This window comes from Dicentrarchus labrax, unplaced genomic scaffold, assembly GCF_905237075.1.
Source record: "Dicentrarchus labrax unplaced genomic scaffold, dlabrax2021, whole genome shotgun sequence".
Taxonomy (NCBI): domain Eukaryota; kingdom Metazoa; phylum Chordata; class Actinopteri; family Moronidae; genus Dicentrarchus; species Dicentrarchus labrax.
In genome coordinates, this window is record NW_026136704.1 from 4373668 (window position 1) to 4399911 (window position 26244).

Here is a 26244-nt window from a genome sequence, read left to right on the forward strand (position 1 = left end):
ATTATACATATAAAAACTCCCTGCACCAAATTCGAGCTAAAGAGCGTTGATAGTCTTCTTCTCAATTTTTCGGTATAATCCATAAAGATAAACTGTATATCATACAAATTTTACATTTTGATGCCTCAGCTCACTCAGCCTGCATTGTAGCTGTGCTGCTTTAGTGGGAGAAGACCATGGAAATGAGAAGCAGACCGTTATGAAATTAAGATTTCTCATTAAAATAAGAGCTGGTTGATGGATCAGATTCACGCCGAATTGAACACCGATTCAACACTGTTAATTCACCGTCCATTATGTATGTGTTGGTATCTGAGGAGTTTTATTTGGCTATTACCTGAGTAAGGACCGGTTCACTGCTTCCTGTCTGGTACTGGAGAGAGAGGTTATCTGTGTCTGCTCTCACTGGCTGCAGCTCATTGCATGGCTCCGGGAGCCAGATATTTAGCCTGCCAGATATTTTTCTGGCATTGGCGAGCTCTTGTTGACCCCGCTGGTGGCATTTTTGAACAGTCTACACAACGTGATCCTCCTCACTGGAGCGTGCGCCCTTTTGCCTCGAATCTGGAGGCATTTGTCGGCAATCTCTGAAAGTAGTGAGTCGAAAATCAGGGCTAAAATCACACAGTGTGAACTGGGCTTAAAACACAGTGAAAGAAAGTAAAAGCATTTAGGTTGGTATTGACTGAAACAGTAAAAGGACTGAAGGCTAACTTCTTGCAATACTTCAGGTCTCGGGGGATATGCCTTTGTCAAAGCTGGAACTAATATTGTAGTACTTGCATTAAAGCAGTAAGCACAATTTACATTAATGTACAGAACTTCTCCCATTACAATGCTTCTTGGCAGCTTGTGTTGGCAGCACATGGAATGTATAGTTCAATATTTATTACATGACATCTATTATGTAGTATGTCATAATATATATTATTATGACATTTTATATGAAACTTTAAATGTGTTGAAATGACGTCTTCGTGTAGAGCACATTTCGCCTACCAGTGAAACAAGGGCAGACCAAATATCAGCCTTTTTCAACTAGAAATCGATGTTGAAATCCTGGTCGGTGCTCACTGGGATAGCAAATGAAGCAGTTTGGAGAGTAAGGCAGTAAAAAGGGAAGTTAGGCGAAATGAACAAGAGGAAGAGGGAATTTGTTTTTGCTAGTATGGGACCTAAAAATGGAAGCAATAAGAGGCTGTCCCTGGTGTTGGCGGGGCCTTTCCATCAGTGCAGCACTACTCCAATAGCCGGCACACTCTATCTGATAAGAGTTAATGAATTCATAGGGGAAGGAAAGGCTACAGAATATAGATGATTGACAAAGAGGAATAAAGGGAGGGAAAGCTCTTATTACAGTCCCTTCATGAATCTCATTGGTGGAATGTAAACACAAGACAGCAACGTGGGATGGTGTCGGAGAATGTTGCATTCCTAGTGCCCAAGTGCAATTACTTTGGTATGTTTGTCCAAATTAGACTTCTAAGCAGAGGGCCTGAACCTGCTGCCGTGTGCCTGGGAACGAGCAGAGCGGAGCCAACAGGACTGGCAGGTTCGAGTTACCCCACTAAACAGCTCATTGCAGTTTTTGGAAAAGTAATGCTTCAGCAAGGAATCCCTTGTTTTCAAGCTCTAATAAAAATATGTCTTTATTTCATAATCTCTGCCCAGGTACTTACAAATTGGAAAAGCTACCATAAGAATGTTAAGTTATTATTGTTATAGACAAGTTTTGTCATTTTACAACCCTGGCACAGTCTCTGGTTGTTAATCCCAAATGGTGTGACACAACACAACTGAGTTACAGGTTTGGAGTCAGAAATTTTTATCCAAATTCCCATAATGTCTACAAACCACCAATTGCAACATGGCAGGAAATTGAATTGTAAGAGCCCTTAGACATAAATGCATACGTAACAGTGTACACTGTATATTTCTAGTTGAATTTAGTTTAAAAGAAACATTGCCAGTGCTAGTTGCAATGCTATTCTTTCTTTTCTGAAGAAGATCACTGTTGTTGCTTTTAAGGCCAGGGTATGTTTGAAACAAAGTAGTTAAAGGTCCAGTGTCTAACATTTAGGAGGACATCTATTGGCAGAAATGGAGTGAAATTGGAACAAATTACACCTACTCACATTACTGTAATCAAGTAATTTTTTGGGGTGGAGTATGTCTAAAGCCTTTTGCTACTTTTAAAATCAGAATTCATTACTGAGGCTGTGTATGACTTATATCCAAACTTTTCATCTGACTACTTCCTTTTGGTGACCATGTTAACCAATTGGGTTGTTCTGCAGCCAGCTCGCAATCTGCAGCGACCAGTGTCGAGTAATTTAGGGACTGAAGATTTGGAGAAATAGAAACCAAATGGAGACAGATTGGGTTCTTAATGCCTGGCTGTTTGCTGCTCTCCAACTTCACTGGTTGATGCCCCTGAATCCCACACACTGGTCCTTTTAGGGAAAGTCACTGGTTTTGAGAAGACACAGAGAAAAGCTGAAACCCCCATGCCACTTTTAACGACATTTTGCATGTATGTCATTTTATACGTTGTGAATGTGCAGGAAAGGACAAAGTCAGGTGACCTTTGTCATCATGGAGCTACTTGAGCTAGGTTAAGGAAAACCTGATTTAGGTTAAAAGTACTTTACTTACGTCACTTGAGTTACGTGTGTAAGTTATGTGTGTAAGTTACTTTATGTACGTCATTTAAGTAAAATATGTTACACAATAAAGCAATAAAAACTTAAAAATAAAAGTCAACTTTGATTTTAAAGAAACAGTCTCCTAGGTTAATGCTCCCATCTCACTAAAAGCTCTTCATACTACGTCACCTGATATTTTCTTCTCTATGACCTGCGTAAAACGACACGCTGTCCCTGTCCAACGTAAGTCAGTATAAACGGTGTGACATCACACGCAAAACAGCAAAAAGGTAACGTGCTAAATGTCTCAAGAGATTGGCTTGTTATTCATACACCATTTGGTGATACCAGGCTGCTAATTTAACGTAGTGACCCTCTTATGTGTTTGCTGATATGTGAGGTTGAATTTTTTTTATTGACTGTCAGATGTCATTCACTGTCATTTCATTCTTCATTCTAACAGTTTAATTCAATCCAACTTGTGTCCAACTTTGCCTAATGTTTCTAACATTAAAACCTAACATTCAACACATATATTTGGTTTTGAAAGGTTCCTAAGATATTTAAAAGATATTAAATAGAGAAGGAACATATTGTTGTGTGTTCAGTTATATTTATCATCCCAAATGGGAAACTTGATTTGCAGTCAAAGGCACAAACAAGGAAAACAATTTAAATTTTTCAATTCAATTCAATTCAATTGTATAGCGCCAACTCATAACAGAAGTTATCTCAGGACACTTTTCAAATAGAGCAGGTCTAGACCGAACTCTTTATAACATTATTTACAGAGACCCAACAGTACCACCATGAGCACCACGGCTCTAGGTGGCTGGTCGTCTGTCTCGACCAGTTGGGGAGAGAGAGAGAGAGAGAGAGAGAGACAGAGAGAGAGACATAGAGAAAGACAGACAGAGACAGACAGACAGACAGACAGACAGACAGGTGCACAGCAACAACAGTGTTGGTAATGGCAATCTAGCAGGACCATGGCAGGAGGCTCCACCAGGATCGATAAGAACCTGCGAAACGAGAAAGCTCAAGAACTCCGGGGAAGAAGTGAAGTTAGTAACATGCATTAATGGGACATGAATGAGTGCAGAAAGAGAGAGGAAGAGAGGAGCTCAGTGCACCATGGGAAATCCCCCGATAGTCTAGGCCTATAGCAGCATAATTAAGGAATGGTTCAAGACTCACCTGATCCAGCCCTAACTATAAGCTTTATCAAAGAGGAATGTCTTAAGCCTACTCTTAAATGTGGTGAGGGTGTCTGCCTCCCGAACCACAACTGGAAGCTGGTTCCACTTTTAGAGACTATAGGAACCACAAGTGGCCCAGCATTCAGAGAACGTAGTGTTCTAGAGGGGTAATAGGGTACTATGAGCTCTTTAAAATATGAAGGGGCCTGACCATGAAGAGCTTTGTAGGTGAGGAGGAGACTTTTAAATTCTATTCTAAATTTTACAGGGAGCCAATGCAGAGAAGCTAGTACAGGAGAGATGTGATCTCTTTTTCTAGTTCCTGTCAGTACTCGTGCTGCAGCGTTCTGAATTAATTGGAGCGTTTTAATGGACTTATTGGGGCAACCTGATAATAAAGAGTTGCAGTAATCCAGCCTAGAAGTAACAAATGCATGGATTAGTTTTTCTGCATCTGTCTGTGATAGGATGTGTCTAATTTTTGTAATATTACGTAAATTTAAGAAGGCAGTCCTGGAGGTCTGCTTCATGTGGGAATTAAATGACAAATCCTGATCAAAGATAACTCCAAGATTCCTGACAGTGGTGCTAGAGGCCAAGGTAATACCATCTAGAGTAACTATAGCTTTAGACAGTGAGTCTCTAAGATTTTTAGTACAAGAATTTCGTTTTTTTCTGAGTTTAACATCAGAAAATTGCAGCTCATCCAGGATTTTATGTCCTTAAGACATGTTTGTAATTTAGATAATTGATTAATTTCATCTGGCTTGATTGATAGATATAACTGCGTATCATCTGCATAACAGTGAAAGTTAATGGAGTGATTTCTAATAATTTTGCCCAAAGGGAGCATATATAGAGTAAATAGTATTAGTCCAAGTACAGAACCTTGTGGAACTCCATGACTAACTGTAGTATTTATTGAAGATTCAACATGTACAAACTGCGAACGATCTGATAAATATGACTTAAACCAGCTTAGTGCGGTTCCTTTAATGCTAATTTGATGCTCAGGTCTCTGTAAAAGAATATTATGGTCAATGGTGTCAAATGCAGCACTAAGATCTAATAATAATAATAAGTACAGAGACAAGTCCATTGTCTGAAGCAATCAGAAGGTCATTATTAACTTTAACCAGAGCTGTCTCTGTGCTGTGATGAACTCTAAATCCTGACTGAAAATCCTCAAATAAACTATTGTTATGTAAAAAGTCACACAACTCTTTGGTGACTACTTTCTCCAGAATCTTAGAGAGGAAGGGGAGGTTAGAGATCGGTCTATAGTTGGCTAAAACCCCTGGGTCAAGAGTGGGCTTTTTAAGAAGGGGTTTAATTACAGCTACTTCAAAGGACTGTGGTACATATCCTGATAATAAAGAAAGATTAATCATATCCAGTAAAGAAGTGCCAATTAAGGGAACAACTTCTTTAAGCAGCCTAGTTGGGATCGGGTCTAACAGACAGGTTGATGGCTTCGATGTAGAAATTATTGAAATTAACTGATGAAGATCGATAGCAGAAAGACAGTCTAAATATATATCTGAGTTTACATTAGTTAAAGTTCCTGAACTTGGAGAGCCACTGATAACTGTTGATGGCAGTTGGTGATTAATTTTCTCTCTAATAGTAATCATTTTATTATAAAAGAAGCTCATAAAGTCGTTGCTACTTAAGTTTATGGGGATATGTGGCTCAATAGAGCTGTGGCTTTCTGTCAGCCTGGCTACAGTGCTGAAGAGGAACCTGGGGTTGTTCTTATTTTCTTCTGTAAGTGCTGAATAATAGGCTCCTCTGGTGTTACGGAGGGCCTTTCTATTGGTTTTAAGATTGTCTTGCCAAATTGAGTGATATTCTGATAATTTGGAAGAGCGCCATTTCCTTTCAGATTTCCTAGCTTTTGCTTTAATTGGCGGGTTTGGTGGTTGTACCACGGTGCTAGTTTACTGTGTTTTAAATTTCCTTTTTATAGGAGCGATAGAATCTAATGTTCTTCGTAGTGAGCCTGCAGCACTATCAACAAGATTATCAATTTCAGAGGGACTAAAGTCGTTATAGGACTCTGTTAAATTCAGACATGGCATTGAATTAAACACTGATGGAATCTCCTCCTTAAATTTAGCTACAGCACTGTCAGATAGACATCTGCTGTAAGAAGTTTTGCCTAATGGCTTATAATCTCATAGTATGAATTCAAAAGTTATTAAATAATGGTCAGATAGGAAAGGATTTTGTGGGAAGACTATTAAATGTTCAATATCAATGCCATATGATAGAACAAGGTCAAGAGTGTGATTAAAACAATGAGTTGGTTTATTTACACTCTGACAGAAGCCAATTGAGTCTATTAATGATATAAACGCGTTACTAAGGCTGTCATTGTTAACATCCACATGAATATTAAAATCACCTACAATAATTACTTTATCTGATTTAAGGACTAAATTTTATAAAAACTCTGAGAATTCAGATATAAAATCAGAGTACGGTCCAGGAGCGCGGTACACTATAACAAATAGAACTGGCTGCAGTGTTTTCCAGGTTGGGTGAGAAAGACTAAGAACAAGGCTTTCAAATGAATTATAATTTAGTTTAGGTTTAGGGTCCATTAAAACGCTCGAATCATAATTAATAATAGGCTAACATACTCCTCGTGGGACAACCAGGTCTCAGTAAGACAAAGTAAATCAATATCATAATCTGATATTAGTTCATTCACTAAAACAGCTTTAGAGGACAGAGACCTGATATTTAACAGTCCACATTTCATTCTCTTATTTTGTGCTACTGAGGAGTTAGTTTGAATTTTTATTCGATTTTTATGTTGAACTTTAAATAATTTAGGTGGTCGGGGGACAGACACAGTCTCTATGGGGTTTTGGTGGGTGACTGTTCTAAAGAAAGCGCAGAGAAGTGTGTAAGACAGCAGCTCTGCTTCCTGGTCCTAACTCTGGACTGTCAGGTTTTAGAAATAAACTTTGCCAACAAAAACAACACAAGTACAGACAAAAACAACTGACTCCCAGTATCTTTTAGGATTGATTTTAAAGTTCATGTTACTGGTTTACGAGGCTCCTAATGGTTTGGGACCGGCCTACATTACCAATGCATTGTCATTTTATAATCCTTCGTGGCCCCACACATCCTCTGCTGCTGTTTTTTCAAATACAAGCTATCAGACAAATAAGAAACTCAGCAGCTCAGCCTTTTTTAACTGCAGTATGTACCAAAAAATGGAATTCCCAAAGGCTACAAGAAAAGCAAGCTCTGTCAACATTTCCACGACTTTGCCTTTAACTGTCACTTTGCTTGGTTTTATTCTTATCTGTTACATATTTTATTGTTCTTATGCTTTATTTTACTTCTTATTTTTACTTTCACATATTCTCTTGTTCTTAACATATCTATTCTTGCTATTTGCTGCCTCTTTTATTTCTTATTCATTTGATTTGTGTGGTTTTATTGTGCAGTATTGTCTTCATGTGCCTTTCTTTTATTTATTCTCTTGTCTTTTATCTATTTTGTAAAGCACTGAGCTAAACCATCTGTATGAAATCTGCTATAGAAATAAGTCTGTTATTATTATAATTATGAATAATCACCCTTTCAGAGCTCGTATCACTCAAACCTTACATCCATTTCCTAATTTCCTGTCTTCCTCTCTCCCGTACTGTCTCTCTCTGATCCCCTCCCCCGCTACGCCTGCAGAAGTAGCTCGTAATGACACCTGCCCCGAGCTTCCAGAGATCTCTAATGGCTGGAAGAGTACATCTCACCCTGAGCTGGTTCAGGGAACTGTGGTTACCTACCAGTGTTACCCGGGTTATCAGGTGGTGGGCGCCGAGCTGCTCATGTGCCAATGGGACCTCACCTGGAGTGGCGACCTACCAAGCTGTGAGAGAGGTGAGTGCAAAAGCACTGCCACCGCCACTGCATTATCCACTTGAGATGGGAAAGATGGTGGATTCAAGCTCAGTGCCAGAGAGTGTCTACATTGCTTTTAGCAGCAACAAAGATACATGTAGGAGATAATATTTCAGATGGATCCAACCAACCATGAACCTTTTCCGTTTTTATACAATATTGTGTCAGTACATATCATTCATACAGTGCCAGTTATTTAAACGTCTTGACACAATTTTTTACCTTTTTACTTTTTGTTATCTTTTACTCATATAGAAAATACAGTGCATATATAAACAATAAGGTATATAGTACCAGTACAGATGTTACTGATCATGTTGTATAAATTCATACTTACTAGGCATTTTGTTTTTACAGTACAAATAAAAATTACAAAAATAAGTCTTGATCAAGAATGTTTTTTTAACTTAAAATTTTCAATAATCAGTAATCAGTTTCAATACATTTTCCGAATTAAATCTTATCTGGTTGTACAGTGTAGGTAAAAAAAAGTAGGTCTACCACGTGTAAAAACCCGCAAATAATTAGAAGTAAAAGAAAAAAGGTAAAAATAAATAAATAACAATGAATAAATCAAAACAAAACAAAAAATAACTTATTCTTGAGCCTGGGACCTTGACATTAACCTAGTATTCCAAGTTATCTATAAATCATCAAACAAGATAATGGTCATGAGCTCCTTACAGGTAACTGACTGTCAATTCACTTTATAATTACTTTAGAACAGGGAACTCATTATATTTATTTATTTATTTATTTATTTTTATTTATTTATACTATTAACTTATATTTTTGTGTTTTGTTGCATAAGAGATCATAATTCATGTCCAACAACTTCCTTACTTACTGTCATTAAGCGGAAAACTCTTAATTAATATTAATAATTATAATTGCTGATAAAGAGCCAATATGCTACAAAACGATACGCATGCTAATAAGCAATTAGTTAATGGTGATTATGTGTACCTTAAAATAAAGTCTTACCTACATTTTATATTTAAAAAAAATTATTAACATTTACTGTTGTCAATATAAATTTGATGTTATTCCATTTGATAAAAAAAAGTAAGCATGTCTATATTTAAAAAACTGTGGGCAGTAAATCCTCACATTTGAGAAGATGGAACCAGGAAATATTTTCTATTTTTGCTTGATAAATGACACTAATGATATCAAATTGATCAATAGTTTACTTTCTGTGAACTGACTAAGCATCCCATCACTGCAATACATTTTAGGAGTTATTTGGTTGTTTATCAAAAAGGTTCCAAATGACAAATTTTCAGCATTTATCTGATGCCCCCGAGTGAAGGAGGATTTCTTTGAAAACGTCTGTTCAGAAGGCATCTAGGGTAAGCTGCCCCCTGAGCCAATTAATTATGTCCTTATCCACCAGGACGTGTGACATTTACTGATCATTTCCCTCCTATCAGTAGTGCTAAAAGGACATTTGGATCAGTGACAAAACATGTTCGATCTCATGATTGGTGGATTTTAAAACCTGCCATAACTGATTCTTGTGGCCACTTGGAGGCAGCAAAAGCGTAAACACTGACATATCATCAGCCTTTCTTCTGGGACTCTTGCCCTGAATGTTGTCTCAAAAGCCCTTCATTTTTTAGGTTGTTAAAATAACTTTTTGACTGGACTGGAGAAAAAGTTCTGGTACTGGGGAAATAGCACCATCAATGGGTCTACCCCAGTGACGGCTGGTGGAGATTTTGGGTGGGTGGGCTAACAAATGCATTACACTCATCAATACATCACACAGCAGCAACAGCAGCATCACATCAAGTTACAGCAACAACATTGTATACTTTGTTATGGCAAGGGCTCTACGGCAACACTGGGGAGACATACCCAAAAGAATGACCTGATGCCAAAAAATCTCTCTCTCTCTCTCTCTCTCTCTCTCTCTCTCTCCTCTGTACACATCAGCACATACCAATTGCGCTACGACTACATTATAGAAAAGTACCAGCAACAATTTGCAACACCATGTACCAGAAATAAATCTATAAAACCAAAGCAAAAAAGAATTATTTGTAGAAGAGAGAGTTGTTTCAAACGCCGCTCACATCGACGGCCTTTCTGTGGTCTTAGACGTGTACTTTGCAACCTGTGTGTTTGACAGGTGATCTGCTGATTGACTGTCTAAAAAGAGAACTGGTCGCCGCTGGAGTGAAGTGGGAGATTCGTCAGACCCCCGCAGGGCGAGCTTGTGTCCCCACAGAATGTAATACAGTCCACAGTCCGTGATAGTGAATGCCTGTGTTTCTTTACCAGCTCGTTGTGTCTCTGTACAGCGGTGCGGTGACCCTCATTAAGCTGACAGGTTTCCTAATTTTGACAGATAAATATTTTAAATCCACAATTCCCTGTTGGGTCCAAGCCGTGTCTCCTCCAAACAGCAAACATGGAACCAGAAAAGTGAATTCCTAGCTACACTTGCTGTTAGCCAGTCCGTTAGCTGAAACCATGTAACACAAAATTACGATTGTTTGGATGATGTGTTCCCAATCTCTGTATTTCCATTTTTTCCTAGCCTCACTGTACTGTAGCTACTGCGCTGTGATTGGTCGAAGGTCACTGTACTGTAGCTACTGCGCTGTGATTGGTCGAAGGTCACTGTACTGTAGCTACTGCGCTGTGATTGGTCGAAGGTCTCTGTACTGTAGCTGCTGCGCTGTGATTGGTCGAAGGTCACTGTACTGTAGCTGCTGCGCTGTGATTGGTCGAAGGTCACTGTACTGTAGCTGCTGCGCTGTGATTGGTCGAAGGTCACTGTACTGTAGCTGCTGCGCTGTGATTGGTCGAAGGTCACTGTACTGTAGCTGCTGCGCTGTGATTGGTCGAAGGTCACTGTACTGTAGCTACTGCGCTGTGATTGGTCGAAGGTCACTGTACTGTAGCTGCTGTGCTGTGATTGGTCGAAGGTCAATGTACTGTAGCTACTGCGCTGTGATTGGTCGAAGGTCAGCCTTTGGGCTGAATGAATTTAGCCCAAATGGGGGCGTGTCACGACACTTGTCAATCACAATCAAATGGAAGCTAACGCTACTGTACTGGGGCTGAATACATTTAGCCCATTCACAGGAAAAAACCCAAGATATATATCCTGGGTTTTCTGTCACTTTTTGGTGCTGTTGCTGCTCTAGGTTCTACCAAAATTCAAAACAATATGTTCTAAGGTTTTTGATAATAGTTTTTCATCTTTACTGTAAAAGATAGGGGGGGCTTAGCCCTGTTAGCCCATATATACCAGCCGTCCCTGGTCTACCTTAATATTGCCATAGGGTTTAGTTTTGTGTGTCATGTTTAATTCTATTGCAACATCACAGTGAGCTAGCTAGCTAGCTAACCAGCTTATGTAGTTTTTCATGAGGAGGCAACCTCAACTATTTTTGCCTCTTCTTACGTGTCAGGAGTGAAAATGAGTCATCCTCAACATTTGTTGTGTTCTGGTTTCAGAATGATGAAGACAATTGGATAACAATTAGATATAAAATAGGATGTAGGCTCTACATGATGTACATTCTATTATCTCATGTGGCTTGAAAAAAGGGAAGCCGTAAAGGGAAGAAAAATATCATACCCCACTAGATTTGGGCTAAGCCCTGAATGCTTGGACCCTGGTTTTTGGTCTCCTGAGAGAAATATTTGTATCTTTAGCAGTTAAATGCTCAACTACACAACAATGGGCGTCATGCAAGAAGCACTGGTACAAACATATTGGTTTTTAAATGGCTTGTACTTGTAAAAAATTGGTGGCGTTCAATTTTCTCTGACTTTAAATTTTCTCTCAGGCACAGTCCTCCACTTTGACTGCATTTGAGCACTAACCATCATCAATATAAACACAGGGTCCACCTCCTCTCGTTCTGTGCTCTGTCGGCTCGGAACGCAATCCGTCTGCTTGCTCCGGGATGTTGATGGAGCAGGTGATTTACACAGAAATCTAAGAGCGTTTGCTGAATCTGATGTTTACCGTATGAAAAAAGTCAGAGAAAGTTAAGAGTAAGAATACGCTTCTTCAACATCTCCAAAATGACTCTGTGTATGCAAGCTAGTGCACTGACATTCTATCAGAGGGTCAAAGTTATTGTGAATTATATTCATTGTAGTCCCCTCAAACATTCCCTGTACACAGTAGCCACAAAAGCTTGATTGGTTCAGTCAAATGGCTGAACTGAGAGGTCTACCTTAAATTTGTGAATAGTCTTTCATGCTTTTAGGTTGTTGAAAGTCCTCTGTCCAGATAGATGTTTTGTGTGAAGGGTTTGCAAAAAAAGTAATATTTTGTACATAGAGAACAAAACGCTGTACAGTGGTTCAACCAGACTGACCACTGAAAGGGCAGAAAGAGACAAAGATCCTTCTGAACAACAGTTCAATATATAAGAAATCAGCAGTCATTGGTCAAAGAACTGGAAGCTAGCATCAAAATGTGTGCAGATTTAAATAGGAACTGGTTCCTTTTTCAGTGTCGAGTGCACAATAATGTCTCTAACAAGCTGGAATTAACAGATGTGTTGCTTTAGCAAAACTTCAAAAATAGAAACAGTTTGGGTGTAGGGTTAGCACTATTAAATATCAGCTGCACACACTATGTATGGACTGTAAAATCACAGTTAAAACCTGTTCAATCTGACCAGTGAGTAGACTGCAGAGGCCCCAAAGAAACATGGGTTCCTGAGATATTTAGGGCCCAGTTGCACCTTTGTAAACCAATAATGATCTGGGGTCACTTGTGCTTTTTTTGGAAAACAAATTCATTGAAGGGTACAACAGAATTCTATCCTATCATGCAGCAGTGTGGAGACATCGACTAAATGGAAGTTTTAATCATTAATTAATTCTTCCTTTGCAGCCAAAACTATTTCAGATGTAAATAACGCATTTGTTGTCTGAATGTTATTATCTCTGTTAAAATGCCCATTAATGCAAGACAAAAGAAAAACCCTGTATAACAGGTGACACCAAGCTCATAAATTACAGTCATGTTTGATTGGTGGTGCAAAATTATTATGATTCATAAGTATCCAATTTACCGCTCACCATAAAGTAGCTCGCTCAGAGAGATAAAATTGGTGACGTCTCCAGGTATGCTTGTGCATTCGTGACCTCCCAAAGTTGAACTCTCACAACTGCCTTTATCCTAGTAATCTTTCATTATTGTGATCATAGTATCCAACCACTTTATCCACAGATACATGGCAATCCTCATATAACTTAACATAATCAACCCGAATACACCTAAACCAGCCCTGATAGCCACCAAGCTAACCCTGCTAGCATGGCAGATGGACAAAACAGCTAAAGAAAGCTATCCACAAGAGTAAAGCAGACCTGCATGAACACAAAGACACAAAGACAGGGTGCCTGGTTAGCTCAGTCGGTAGAGCTGGTGACCCATATATGCAGTGACCTGAGTTCGAATCTGACCTGTAGCCCTTTGCTGCATGTCATCCCCTCTCTCTCAGTATATACAAAGGACAGAGCTTGTGGGTCTGTGGAGTGAAGCCAATGTGGAAGGGTCTTAAACCTGCATTCTATGTAATGGCCAGCAGGGGGAGCTCCAGTGGCTGCAATAAAAACCGATACGATAACAAAATAGACAATAGACTAGACTGAATAGACTGTTTATCTGTAATTCAAGATTGTGTGTGAGCAGGCGAGCAACCATTGTTTCCTGCTACAGATGAGTTGAAACTGTGCAGCCAATGAGAGCAGCTCAACACATAGTACGTCATCTTCACTGGCTCTGACAAACTGGTATTGCGACAACCACAATGCCAAATTCAATAAAGAATGATTGGTGGTTCTAAGATAGATGCTTCTGCATGATAGTTACATCTAATAGCTGCCACTGCAGGAAATGAGTGAAGGTAAAACTGCCTGACTTTGCAAAACAGGCCTCACTACAACTACAAGTCTGTTTTTTATTAGGCTGTTACACAGAAGCAGACACACACATACACACACACAAGCAAGCAGTGGCAGTGCCTCGCTGCCAGTGACCGGCTCCACTGGCAGCAGACGGGGACCTCGGCTCCAGCATGGCTAACTTCCACCCTGTGTTTCTGGCCTAGCTGGCCCTTCTCCTGCTGGGCCCAGAACTGGCCTGACTGGATGCCGGGATAGACGCAACTCATTTCTAAATCCCGTCTCTGTGGGCTTATGTAACCTGGCTCAGACAAACAGAGCTGGACTGTCTGATATTTTCTTTACAAACACAGGCCCCCTGATACTTTTAGGCAAAGTCTCTGTTATAACATCCAAATCTGCACATTGTCTGCTAATGTTATCTGCAGGCGCTTTGTTTGATCATGTGAAATGTATTTACAGCATGTCTGCACAGACACACTGCATATGTCTCTGAGCTACCTGTATGCACAGTTCACACTGTCCAGTATTTCACAAGAAAAATTTAAGATTTGAAAAAAAAATCTATCTTCAAGCAGCATTTGGTGTTTGTTATTTTCAGTCAAAATAACCTGCGCTCCAATAGAGTTCCTAAAATTCCTTTTGTGATTAACCTACTTTTATTTGTCACTGTAGTAATAAGGGTTGAGTGAGTACTCAGTTGAAACAAGTATCCGGTACAGATTACATACTTTTTAGGATTATGAGTATATGAGTAAAATGTGTCAGTATCCATACTTTAGTTTATAGTTTTATATTTAAAAAAAAGAAAATCTTTCAGATGAATCCTTCTGGGCATTGAACTGGCAACATTCGAGTCATATGGCATGTTGGTTGTAAACATGAGAATGGATTGTACAGTTTGCCGCATCTCTTTGTCAAGGTGAGACAAAGGAAGACAGAAATGTGGGTTGACAATAACCAACCTTCTTTCTTTGTCTGTCCCTCCAGTCGTATCTTGCGCTGACCCTGGAAAGGTGGAGAACAGCAGGCGGGTGCTGTCAGGTCCCCATTTTACCGTGGGTTCGACCATCCAGTACATCTGCAACAAGGGCTTCACTCTGTCTGGAAACAGTCTGCTCACCTGTTTCAACCGAGGATCCTCAGGCCCCAAATGGAACCAGAAGCTGCCTCGATGCCTACGTAAGTACGAGTTAAAGTGTTGTTCAAGGCCCACGGAGTAGACCTTTTTCACAGCAGTAGGGTAAACAAGTGCTACCAATAATTATGGTTCAATATCATTCAGGTCAGGGTGCTGCTGTTGTACATGTTGGCTCACTGCAAAGGCTACACTAAATAGAATCAAACCTTAATTAGGATAATTGGTAACACCTGTGTTTACCCTACTATTTCATGTCAAAGTGACTGTTGTGAAAAAGGTCTGTTGCACCGAAAACAGCCCTTTTTTTTAGAATCTCATACCGATTCAGTCTTGACTTGAGGCTTGAGTGCAAAGACCTGTGAATTGTTGCGCAAATCAATGACTTGGTCCACCTCTGGCCTATGGTAATAGAATTTAAGCACAAATTTAATTCAGACTTTGTGTAATTTCTTCTACAAATACGCGTCTTTTTTTGAATTCCTCATGCATAATTTTACCTAGTTGCTGACTGATATGGGATTTTTGAAACTGAAAAATTCCCTTATTACTGATAGCGGCCAATATATGGTATACATAGTTTGAATGAAAAAAAACCTTTTCTATGTGGATTGTGTGGCGATTTTGCACTGATATGACTCTGCAAAGCTACTCAGACGGCTATTGAATATCGCCAATACAATACCGATTATGTCGGTAACATTGGCTGAGGTCTGGCTCTAATCAGGTTATATACTTTCTACAAGCTCTATTTGACCTGTATTTGAGCCCATAGATGAGCGACATTTCCTCGAGTAACACACTCTGAAAAAACTTAATGTTCATTATATCCATTGCCTGTTTAAACCCTTTTTAATTGGGGTATGCTTAACGTCGTACCCTCTGGAGGCCACCAGAGGGGCTTCAGACTTTTGTTCTGGTCTGGTAATAATATGTCACACAGTTTCTCCCTTTAAAAGCCACTAACATTAGGAAAATTAATTAGCCTGGTTTTGAATGGAGGTTAGAGTTTCAGTGTCCCATGATGGCCTAAATCTGTTTGAGAGTCTTTAGACTGACAAGAATGATTGTTTTATCTACAACTGTCAAGTTTGGAGACATATCGCACAAAATATCAGCTGTTATTGACTTAAATTTAACAAATGTGTATACAAATGTATAAAAGTGCTCAAAGTTGTTGTTGTAAAATCTAACATTTGATAATTATTAGACGTGTTTCTGACATATCAGGTAAGACTTCTGTAATTGGTTTCTTTTAGAGCTGGCAGTTAAACGCGTTATTAACAGCGTTAACGCAAATACATTTTAACGGCATACATTTTTTATTGCGAGATTAACGTTCTTTTTGGCCTAGCACACTTTGCAGTTTTTTTCACACGCTGTTGCAACAACTAGTAACGTTAGAAAAACTACAACACCACACCGGATCTAGCCAGACCGGAAACAAAACAACAGGCACGCCGCACACACTTGTCTAAGAGTAGTAGACGTTACATTTTGAGTGGATGGCAAGCACGAGATGCCGAAATGGATGCCAATAATATTCTGAATGGAAAGTTTACTTTTAAAAAGTTGCCAAATGGTTCCATTGACAAGACCAAAGTGATCTGTGTGTTTTGTCGTTGTGAACTGAGCTATCATCGCAGCACGTCCAGTCTGAAATACCACTTGATGGCCAAGCACACAGCTGATGTGAATTCTCCGCCCCCTCGTCAAAGCCAGGCGACAATGGATGATGTTAGTGTGAAATTGAACACTACAGTATATGCCAATGTTGTTTTCAATAAAAACATTTGCACAAAGCAAGCCGATCCACTTTTCCATGTTGATAAGAGCATTAAAATGAGAAAAAAATAATGGGACAAAAAGAAATCAAGGGACATTTAGAATAGATAAAAATGTGTGATTAATTGCGAGTTAACTATGACATTAATGTGATTAATCGCGATTAAATATTTTAATCGTTTGACAGCACTAGTTTCTTTATTTAGTTGCGATGGAAAAGTTTTCAGTCTTTCATTTTATTTTAATGTAATCAAAATCACCAACAGCTGATCTTAGCGCCTTGACCTCCTATCACTTCTTTGTTTCTGATAAAGCCGGCAGATTCTGATTAAAATATAATTTCCTCTTCAAACAGCCTTGAAGACATTAACCTCATTTGCATGAACACTTTCTAGGTGGGGAAATATTGTACGATGGCACTGACTAACAATTAATTTAACTGGACAAAGGAAATTACTTTGGAGAAGACAAGCCAGGTCATTGTTATGTATGAGATGGAGATCACCAGCAAAAGACAATTATCATGTCCAAAAAAAAAGGAAAACTGTACTTCCAAAAGTTCTCTTCAGCTTTAGGAGCGAACGATGTGTTGCGGTGTAAAAGTGGAACTGTCTCTCGCACATCACACAGATTTTCATTCCTAATGTAATTTTCCTTCACCCCACTCACTCTACTACACGTGCTATTATTTCACTTCATTTTTTTTGCAGGTCAAACACTTGAAGAGTTTCGCCTAAAACTAAATGTGGTTAAAAGTTCTAGATTATGAAATGTTAGTGTTTCAGCAGTATTTCAATGATTATATAAGACCTGCTACAGTCTGAAACTAATTCATACAATACATTTTTCAGTTTTAAACTAAACATCTAGATTTATTTCGACTTGCAAATCAGAAAACATGCTCAGTGCTGCCCTGTCTCCTAGAGATCACATTCATATAAACAACAGCAAATATGTTTTGAGTGAAACTTAATGCCAGAGGTGGGATTTAACCAAGTGCAAATACTTTACTTGTGTATTAATTTTGTAGCACCCTTTTACTTTTACTGCCTACATTTTCACACAAATATCTGTACTTCCTACTCCTTACACTTTCAAAACGGGCTCGTTACTTTAGTTTAAATGACAATTACGGATGTGCACGCCTTTCCAACATCAAGACATATAACACATGACAGACGTAACATGATGAAAACAACAAAAGAGGAAGACACGACACTGTTTGAAGTTTCAGTTAGCTTTGCACAGAAACAGTTGGTAGAAATGTCAGAAAGGGGGACAAGATGTCTCCTCCTTCACTGTAAAGTCCATTCTCAGTGGCTGAAAGCTTAAAGTGGCTTTAAGTTTTTACATCACACTGTACAAGTTGTATACTGGACCAGGACTGACTTCCTAACTACTTGTGATGTCACAGGGGTGGCTGTGGCTCGGTAGAGCGGGTCGTCCACTAATCAGAAGGTTGGTGGTCTGATCCCCGGCTCCTCTCGCTGCATGTCGAAGTGTCCTTGAGCAAGATACTGAACCCCAAATTGCTCCTGATGCTGTGCATCGGTGTATGAGTGTGTGTTAATGATTAGTTTCCATTCTGGTGAGCAGTTTGCACCTTGCATGGCAGCCACTGCCATCAGTGTGTGAATGTGTGTGAATGGGACGAGTGTGGCATGTAGTGTACAGCGCATTAAGTGGTTGAAAGACTAGAAAGGAGATTTGTAAGTGGTAAATGGACTGTACTTATAATCAGAATCAGAATCAGAAATTCAGATTCTGAGTCTGATTATAAGTACTTTACCACCATTTACCACTTACAAATCATGCTCCCCGCCCCTTAAAATCTGATTTTCAATGAGCTCAGAGAAACTTTCCTCTTTCAGCAGATGAATGTGAAAACATCCTTCTAGAGTTAAACTCTGCACTGACAGCATTCAAACAGCACACTGTAGCGACAAAAAGAAACACTGAGTTCTGACTGGAGGAGACTTAAGCATGTAACCAAAATCACAGTCTTTCCCAACGTTAACCAAAGTGCTTTTGTTGCTGGAGGGTGGATGCAAACCCTGGACTGTTGAGTGACAGTCCTGCACTTTGTACATCCTACCACCGCAACATAAATGTATTGTATCAAAAAACGTTGTCTCTGAACATAATCCAGGCAGGTATTATGTTGTCACCACAACGTAATTATGAAAACAACTTTGTAATATACAAACGTAATTTCTAGGAGACAGGGTAGCTCGGTGTGCTTCACACAAAGTGCTTGTCAGGTTGTCAGACAGCAAGATGGCAGATGCTGCCACTGACAATTTTCAACAAAACAGGCAACGACACCCACTGCATGCAGACATTGATTAGCGGAGGTGGCACACACACAATTAAGTAGTAACATTTTTGTCCCTGCTTTCAAAAGAAGTACTGGTAAGTGTGTGTGTGTGTGTGTGTGTGTGTGTGTGTGTGTGTGTGTGTGTGTGTGTGTGTGTGTGCGCGCGCATTAACCCCACACCCTGTATGACACATATGAAGTTACAGTGAAGGGAGTTCACAGGGTTCTGATTTGAGTCTGTGGACAGATGTTTGCAGAACGTCTTTCTCCTCAGTCTTTGTCTAACCTCCCATTCACATTTTTTTAACATATTCAGTTTGTCCACCATCACATATATTTTCTAAATTCAGGAGTTTTTCCACCTGTTTTTAATATGACATATACAACCACAGTGTTTGAAATTATGTGTACAAGTAGACATTTTTTAGCTTGATGGTGATGCTGTTGAGAGCTTCTCTCAGCGGATCATTAATATCCATACTTGGCAATGGCATGGCAATCTGGACAGTACCATCCTCCACTGATGACAAATGTCAAGAAATATTAATAGAACACTATCCCCTCTGTCATAGATTACATATCTTACAGAGTCAATTTCTCTCTCTTTAAACTCCAGCTGAGACCTTCGAGCCTTGTAGTCACCCAGGAACCCCCACCTACGGGATCCCCAGCTCCAACAAGCTCCACTTCCAGGCCGGAGAGACCCTCCACTACTCCTGCCTGGTGGGCCACCAGCTGCTGGGCGAGCCCGTTCTCCACTGTGTCCCTGGACACCCTTCCCAGTGGAGTGGGCTGCCACCTGTCTGCAAAGGTGAGGAACTGCAGCCTGATGGTCAATCAGTTATACACAGCTGGGTGCTTAAAAGTCTACTTCTCCTTCTTGAAAATGAAATCTAATTTAAGACGATAGGACAATAGAAAATTACAAAACTAAATGAAATAATCTCATCCTTCATCCAACATATTTAACATACAAGGACTACCCACAAGAAACAACCATCATAGCAAAATCTACTTCTCAAATCATTATTAATGTGATCGGAAAAAACATTATTGTCGATGGAAACTAAAATGCAACAACAGCAACAAAAAAGTTTTATAGCTAAAATAAACGAAAATGTAACATTTGTAACATGTTACATTTTATTGGTTCATTGGTATCATCTGTATTCATTGATATGGTTCAATGCATTCCTTTCGTTATGTGGTACAGTATAATTACTATATGAGAATTAAAAACAGTTTATCAGCTCTAGCATAGATTCTGTTGAATCTGACCAGATGACATGCATGGATTTTATTTTTATTTTAGTCTTTTTTCAAGCTACCCATATTTTATAGTTTCAGTCTAAGTCAGTTTGAGTCCAATTAGTCGAGAATAATTCTTTTTAGTATATTTTTATATTGTGATGGCACTATTTTATATTCACAAAATTAAAAATTAAAACCTATAAACCCCTGCCTAATCTGCTGCCTTTTGTTTTAGAAATCCAAGGTCTTTTCTGAGTCTTTTAAACTTTATTTCTTTTAGGTTGTTTGTATGTTATTTTGTTGTAATTTCTGGTCTTGTGTAATATGTTGTTGTACTATTTTTATTTGGTTAATACGTCAACGTGTGCTGGAAAGATGAAATTAAAATAAGATGAATCAGACCTGGAAAATCTTAAAATAAAAGTGAAAACATTTGCAGGAAGTAGACATGATCCATCTCAAAAATGCCATCATACAAAAGACATGACAATCAGGTGTTTTGACACAGCTCTGTATATTCTCTATTATTTAGTCTCCACCAGGAGACTGTGACAGTTTGAAAGACAATTGAACAAAACAAGAAACAAGCTGCCCAAAGAAAAGCGAGCGTGTTTCAAAAAGGCAGCAAAAACCCATCAGTCACACTGATAGCTGGGGAGGAAAAGTGTTTTTGTTTGTTTTAAATGACTCTGGATTTTGTTGTCCTGACACTTTGAAGAAGGTTGTTCCAGTCTGGAGGCTGAAATAACCGAAGAGTGGCCTTTAGTTTGAGCCTGCACCCTGATCAAAGCACCTCCGGGAGACAGGGTGCTGTAAGGACACATTAGACAAATAGCCAGACTGGAGGAGCTACCTGTCAGGGCGGAGATGTGTGTTTGTAATGTGCTTTTGGATTCCTCTGAGGATCGCTGCAGCCCAGCTGCTCTGCATCCCAAAGTAATGAACTGACACTTATATTCCTGTCTCATTCCTGAGTGCGTGGTGGGACATACTGAGCACAAAACAAGATTTTTTTGCAAGTACATCAATTATATTTTGTAGAGAAATTAAAGTCATGCAAAAACATTTTGCTAATATCAGATTATCAGAATCAGAAATCAGAAATTCCCCAGGGTGAAATGTACATAAGCATACTATCATTACCTCTTTTACTCAGTTTTTCTCATTAGTCCTCTTCTCAATGTCCTTGTTTTATGCTGGCGAACCCGTGGACACTCGCCCACAGGGTGTATCTATGCTCTCACAGAGAGCTACAGTGTGGCACAAACACTGCAGTAGCTCATACCAGTCAGCTGGATATCATTGGTTACCAGGGCAGTAGGTAAGCACTGGGAGAGGTAAGGTAAACCACACCCACATTATTTGTGCAGCATACTATTGGTCACATAGGCTTCAGCCTACCTACCTGTGATTGGAAACATTGCTCTGAAGCTCAATTCTGAGGGTTTTCTGTGAACAGTTTTTGAATAAATATAGCATCTTCTGATTAACCAATATCAATTTTTGAATTAAAAACTTCTGGTAAGCCCCACCTGGTTAAGTAATCTGAGTACAGATACAAATAACGATTATTCAGTTTGTGGAGCAGATACATCCACAGATACAGATATTTGTGGACTCATACGTTAAAATGTAGGCTGAACTATGTGTTGTGATTTCGTCTGGCCAAAAATGGCTTCTTTGATAGTAAGGGTTGCTAACCCCTGTGCCAGATAAACCATAGCTACGACATTATCCATTCATGTACTGTATTGCATTGTTTTTTTCTGTATTTTAAATACATGTAAATATGAATAAATGACACAAATAGCCTGAAAATGTACATGTCTAATTTTGAAAAATCTAAAACTGTAAATAATCATAAAATTTTATTTCACATAAAAAGATTAAAATACATTTGCAAATCTATAATTTATTCACAGATATTCACTGTTTATGTAATAGATTAAACTGTTAATTTAAGTTTCATACACTTAATACATTTCTAAAATTATGTAAAACAGCAAAAAAAGTATTTGTTCTGTAATTTTACACAAATTTGTTTGTTCATTGACAGATATCTTGAACACCTAGAAATGGATTCAAATGGTCAGATATCCTGTAAATAATATTTGTTGTCCTAGTACAGAAAGAAGAAATCGGCTGTATGGCCAAGTATGCCACGGAAAGCGATAGGGCCAAGGAATTATGGCTGACTACTGTTTGTGAGCAAGTGCTTTTCTTTGTTGTCAAGAACAAATCCTGGAAAGTGTCCTGAAAAGGTCCTGCAAAACAATTCTCTGGAATTTCCCTGTGCTCAAAATGTCCCGTTGTGCACTCAGGAATGAGATTACGTTCCTGTTGTGGTTAATCGTGTCATTAAAAACAATAAGGACATGAAGACTTTCAATCAATTTGAATTTTAATCAGCGCAAACAGGTCAGACAGAATTTGTCTGTAAATATTTTGAACAAAGCATTGTTTACTTACTTTCTTTTTATGTTTGTTTAATTCATTAAGCCCTTTTCCAGATGTTTAACATTGCCACTGTGTTCTCCTCAGCCCACCCAGTGGAGTATGATGAGCACAGATTAGATGGTAAGTTCATTTTACCTGCACACCTTCAGCCTGCATGAGCACAGAAGATTCTGCTGAATATTTGTGCTAGCAGTACTTCCTGTGAAAGAAAACTTCCAGAAAGTTTCCCCAGTGTCAGGTTTTCAGTATCAGTCCCTCCAGGCTTAGGTTGAGGGTTTTGGGGGGATTGTTGCAGTTTAAGATGTCTGATTTCATGGCAGCAATGCATATTGTGATGTTTGTAGGCATTTTTCAAAGAAATTGTAGAAGAAAGTAAAAATGACACAAATAGTTGCATTGCAACTTCCTGGACGGACTGAGCAGTTACAAAAACAACCTTCATCTATTGTTCCCATCTAAAGTCAGCTAATTGGTTTGTTTTTAGTTAAATTCTGCTCAGGGTGAACATGATGCACCCATACATATATATAATCATATATAATATACAGATCATTTGTTCAAAACAAACGGAATGATATAACTAACAATAAATAATGTCTTTCTCTAACAGTAGCTGCTGCAGACCTCAGAATGGAGGGGGCCCAAGTAGCGTTCGCTGTCTTCATCCCTGTCACCCTCCTCCTCATCCTCATCGTTGGGATCTACCTCTACTTCTCAAAGTAGGTTAGACTGACCAGCTACGTGAACAAAAACAGTCAGTCAGTCAGTCAGTCAGTCAGTGCCCTATAGACTTCAAACTATGACGCTGCAGGTACTCTAGTGTAAGTCCATGTCTTGCCAAACTTGCTGATGGTAGCAGTTTTTAGGTTTAGACCAGAGGTCTGCAACCTGTGGCTCTTTAGCCCTCTCCAGTGGCTCCCTGTGGCTTTCACAACAAATGTATGGAAATGAATAGCTGTTATTTTTTTTACCTTTTAATTTAAATTTTATCATTGTTAAATGAAAGCCTAAGGAATTCTTACATTTTCCAAGTGTAAAAATGTGTAGCCTATACACAAATAAAATAAAAATAAAGTTTTTGCATTTTGTGTGTGTCAAAACTGAACTGGCTCCAAGTTGAAAAGTCTGATAGTAAAGGTTGCCAACCCCTGGTTTAGATACAAAAATCATTTGGGTTTAGGAAAAGATGTGATTTGTTGGTGTAGAAACATTGCTAGAGGGGTACCTACTCGACTTGGGAGTGAAAAGAAGAGGCTCTTTTATCACTGATATATATAACACAGTCAGGGATGAATTTATCACTTGTAGATTGATTGATTGGAGATGGAGACCAATCGATACACTGCTAATCAAAAGTAACCAAGAATGTCTTTTTAAGCACACATACAAGTATGCAAATTGCGGTAAGGTATGCAAAATGCATTTAATTATAAGTTCAAAGTTACAAAGATGTATTGATAGATTGGAATGGGCAACTGTTTGCTAAGACGATAAGACTGTGGTGAAATGGGCCACGTGGCCCTGCTCTGCTGTCCCCATTGAACTGTCAAATGCACAGGTTTTTGGGGAGCCCGGTTAGCTCAGTCGGTAGAGCTGGCGACCCATATACGGAGTCGCTGCCGCGGCCCGGGTTTGAATCCGACCTGCGGCCTCTTGCTGTGTGTCATCCCCTCTCTCTCTACCCACCTGTCCTGTCAATCTTCAGCTGTCCTATCCAATAAAGCCATGAAAAGGCCCAAAAAACACGCACAGGTTTTGATACAAATCTTCAAGTTGTGCTGGTACTGCAGTGTCACTTCAAATACTAATGAGGTCAGACCCTTCAGTACACCATCCACCTCCATCACCGCTGGCCCACGCCTCTCCTTATTAGCACTGCCCGTGTTGTACATGCTGGACTGCTAGCACTGAATCATGATATAGTTTCATGAATTCTGTGTCCAGACTACTGCAAATCAGATATGTGTTAGATTTAGGACTGATTCTGTAACACTTTTTTCACTTCACACTGTAATTAGAAACAGTTTTCTGTGAAATGTAAGAGAAAACCTTGGCCATGTTAGCCCACGGTCTGACCTTAGACTTAAGACAAAAACTCATTAAAGCAGTTGCAGAAGTATGTCTTAGGATGAGAAACATAGTTTTATCAATATAACGCCATAGCCCCTTCAGAGGAAACTAGTTTTGAAAGTATTGAATAAATAGATTTGGAATGTCTCTTGAGACTCCTGCATGGTGCATTTAGTAACATTATTTTCTGATCTCTTGAACAAAAGAGGAGGTTCAAACAGGTTTGGTCCAAAAGAGATGAACTGACAGAGAGGCAAATGCAACTATATTTAGCCAAAAGGACTAACTGCGTTTTAAAAATAGCTGTCACAGGATTAGGATCAAGGATTTCAGCACACAATGATGAAAAATAGAAGTGTGACCCAACCGGAACATGCTGTATGACTCAGACATCAGAAAGAGCTGCCATTATTCCAGGCTGATGTCTTCCTGTGATACACAGCATTGTAAAACTTCTTCTTGTTCATGAATGTGTTCTCTGTCTCTGCTCAGGGTTCAGAGGAAGCCACTACGGCTCTCCCTGTCCTCCAACTTACCATATGAAAACATCACTGGAGAGTCTACGATTGACAGCTCTGTTTCTGAGACAGCGGTGAGTCAGCATACATCAGACTTTGAAACAGCTGGCAAACATTTGCATGTGTGTGTATTTAACTGGGCCTAGTGTCTTCTGTCTGCTGCATTACTCTGGAGCACCATGCTCTTTGTCCATTTACAGGTTTCTCCTGTTCAGTGTAGAGATTTACTGATATGAGTCACAAATCAGTTTTAACATTATAAATGTGACTACATCGGTACACAGACCCCTGAAAGGAAGTACCATGAACTAGTCGATGGTCTGATTTCAAACTTATGAATAGGTTGACTGAAGCTTTGCTACTAACAGCGTCTACTCTCATGAAAGGTAAAAGGTTAAGGTGAGGGTCTCACAATAAGAGCAACAAGAGTAATGTGGCTCGCCAACAATGCAGACAGGATTTACAGTGCACCATCAAATCTAAAATGTAAAGGTTGGAAGACATTTGGATTCTATAAGAAGAAAGGAAAGTTGGACACTTTTTGCCTGTGTCTTCCATTTTCTTCCAGTGCCATAAGAAAAAAATACTTGGGATTTCCTGGTATTTTATAAAATATATGTATTTGAAGGTGAGCAATGTCACTTTTATAGAATTGGCTTATTTTATTTACAATGGAAAATAAATGTCTACATTAAGCCAATGTTAAGAACTGTATCAGATTGCATTGAATCTATTGAATTGATCCATATTAAAATGCATCGTGACGTATCCCACATATCTAGATACTTATCAGATGGTCTTAGAAGGGAGAGATGCACACCCCTACTGCTCTCCCAATGGCCAACATCACCCAACGATCAGTTGGTCAATATTTCTTTGTGTTCAATTATTATTTTTCTTCTTCTTCCATGCTGGCGAACTTGAAGAACAATGAGGTGAGTTAGTCCTATCCTGAATGCTGAGACATGTCAGTGTCATGGGTTAAGGATAAGGCTAATGCTGCTTCACATGGACTCAGGCAGACATATACGGCAAACTGGATATCATTTTGGTGTTA

General features: G+C 39.2%; 1 protein-coding gene across 2 annotated transcripts in view; it reads left to right on the forward strand.

Moving 5' to 3' along the window:
- The window catches only part of sez6b (seizure related 6 homolog b), a 214839-nt gene that overhangs the window by 185063 nt on the left and 3532 nt on the right, over positions 1 to 26244 (forward strand). Inside the window, exons 11-17 of one of the 2 annotated variants that reach the window (XM_051397921.1) lie at positions 7550 to 7744; positions 14642 to 14833; positions 19508 to 19702; positions 22684 to 22719; positions 23210 to 23318; positions 25162 to 25261; positions 26114 to 26122. In XM_051397921.1, coding sequence (XP_051253881.1) covers positions 7550 to 7744; positions 14642 to 14833; positions 19508 to 19702; positions 22684 to 22719; positions 23210 to 23318; positions 25162 to 25261; positions 26114 to 26122 — 836 coding nt within the window. The remainder of the gene's footprint in view (positions 1 to 7549; positions 7745 to 14641; positions 14834 to 19507; positions 19703 to 22683; positions 22720 to 23209; positions 23319 to 25161; positions 25262 to 26113; positions 26123 to 26244) is intronic. The other variant, XM_051397922.1, reaches the window with a different exon arrangement.